This window comes from Verticillium alfalfae, genomic scaffold (genome assembly GCF_000150825.1).
Source record: "Verticillium alfalfae VaMs.102 supercont1.5 genomic scaffold, whole genome shotgun sequence".
In the NCBI taxonomy this organism is placed as follows: Eukaryota; Fungi; Ascomycota; class Sordariomycetes; order Glomerellales; family Plectosphaerellaceae; genus Verticillium; species Verticillium alfalfae.
In genome coordinates, this window is record NW_003315034.1 from 1,226,882 (window position 1) to 1,228,063 (window position 1,182).

The 1,182-nt window shown below is 56.7% G+C and overlaps 1 protein-coding gene across 1 annotated transcript in view; it reads left to right on the forward strand.

Moving 5' to 3' along the window:
• The window catches only part of VDBG_04697 (peroxisome biosynthesis protein PAS1), a gene marked incomplete at both ends in the record, with an annotated part of 3,883 nt that extends 2,701 nt beyond the window's left edge, over positions 1 to 1,182 (forward strand). The window contains one exon of the mRNA XM_003005045.1: positions 202 to 1,182. Within this exon, the coding sequence (XP_003005091.1) occupies positions 202 to 1,182 (981 nt within the window). The remainder of the gene's footprint in view (positions 1 to 201) is intronic.

Below are 1,182 nucleotides of genomic sequence, written 5' to 3' on the forward strand. Positions count from 1 at the left end.
GACGTCTCGCTGCAGAGTCGACAACCACCTTTAGCTCAATTGGCGGTCTTCAAGAGACACGACAAGTGCTTCTGGAGACGCTGTTATACCCCACAAAGTACGCGCCGGTCTTCGAGAAGTGCCCACTTCGTCTCCGTTCAGGTCTACTTCTATACGGCTATCCCGGCTGCGGTAAGACATTGCTTGCGAGTGCGGTAGCAGGCGAATGCGGGCTTGAACTTCATCAGCGTCAAGGGTCCTGAGATTCTCAATAAATACATCGGTGCATCCGAGAAGAGTGTTCGAGATTTGTTCGAGCGAGCATCAGCAGCCAAGCCGTCGGTTCTCTTCTTCGACGAGTTCGATTCGATCGCACCCAAGCGTGGCCACGACTCCACAGGCGTGACAGACAGGGTAGTCAACCAGCTTCTTACCCTTATGGACGGCGCTGAAGGTCTCTCGGGCGTGTACGTCCTCGCCGCTACCTCGAGGCCAGACCTCATCGACCCGGCCTTGCTTCGTCCTGGTCGTCTCGACAAGTCCCTCCTGTGCGACCTCCCGACCCTCGAAGACCGCGTCGACATCCTCAAGGCTCTTTCTCAGCAGGTCAAGTTGGACCCCGAAATGTCAGAGTCCGATGAGGCTTGGACAGAAATTGCTCGTCGCTGCGAGGCCTTTTCGGGCGCCGACCTTCAAGGCCTCATTTCCAACGCGCAACTCGAGGCCATTCACGATGTGCTCCAAGATGACAGCCATAACGAGCCTGTGGCGAACGGCAAAACAAACGGCGTCCACAAGGCTGAATCTGTTCCGAGCTACGTGCAGTTCCCCTACTGCGAGCCCGAGGAGCCGTCATCTACGTCCTTGATCCAGTCGAACAAGTTCCACGAGAAGGCAGCTATCATGGCTAAGCTTGAAGGCATAAAGCAAGCGCGCAAAAGGGCGAGGCGTGCGCAGCAGCCGGAAGCGGTCAAGGCGGCGGTGGAGGACAAGGAAGTCGTCGTTGGGTGGAAGCACCTTGTCAAGGCGCTCGTGGAAACGAAGGCCTCAATAAGCGCGCAGGAGCGCAACAGGCTGAAGAGAATATATCACGAGTTCGTCGTGGGTCGCAGTGGAGAAATGAAGGATGGACAGCCTAGCATGGAGATTGGGGGGGCGGAGAACTTGGAGGGGATTGAACGCGAAGCGAAGAAGGGAATTTGA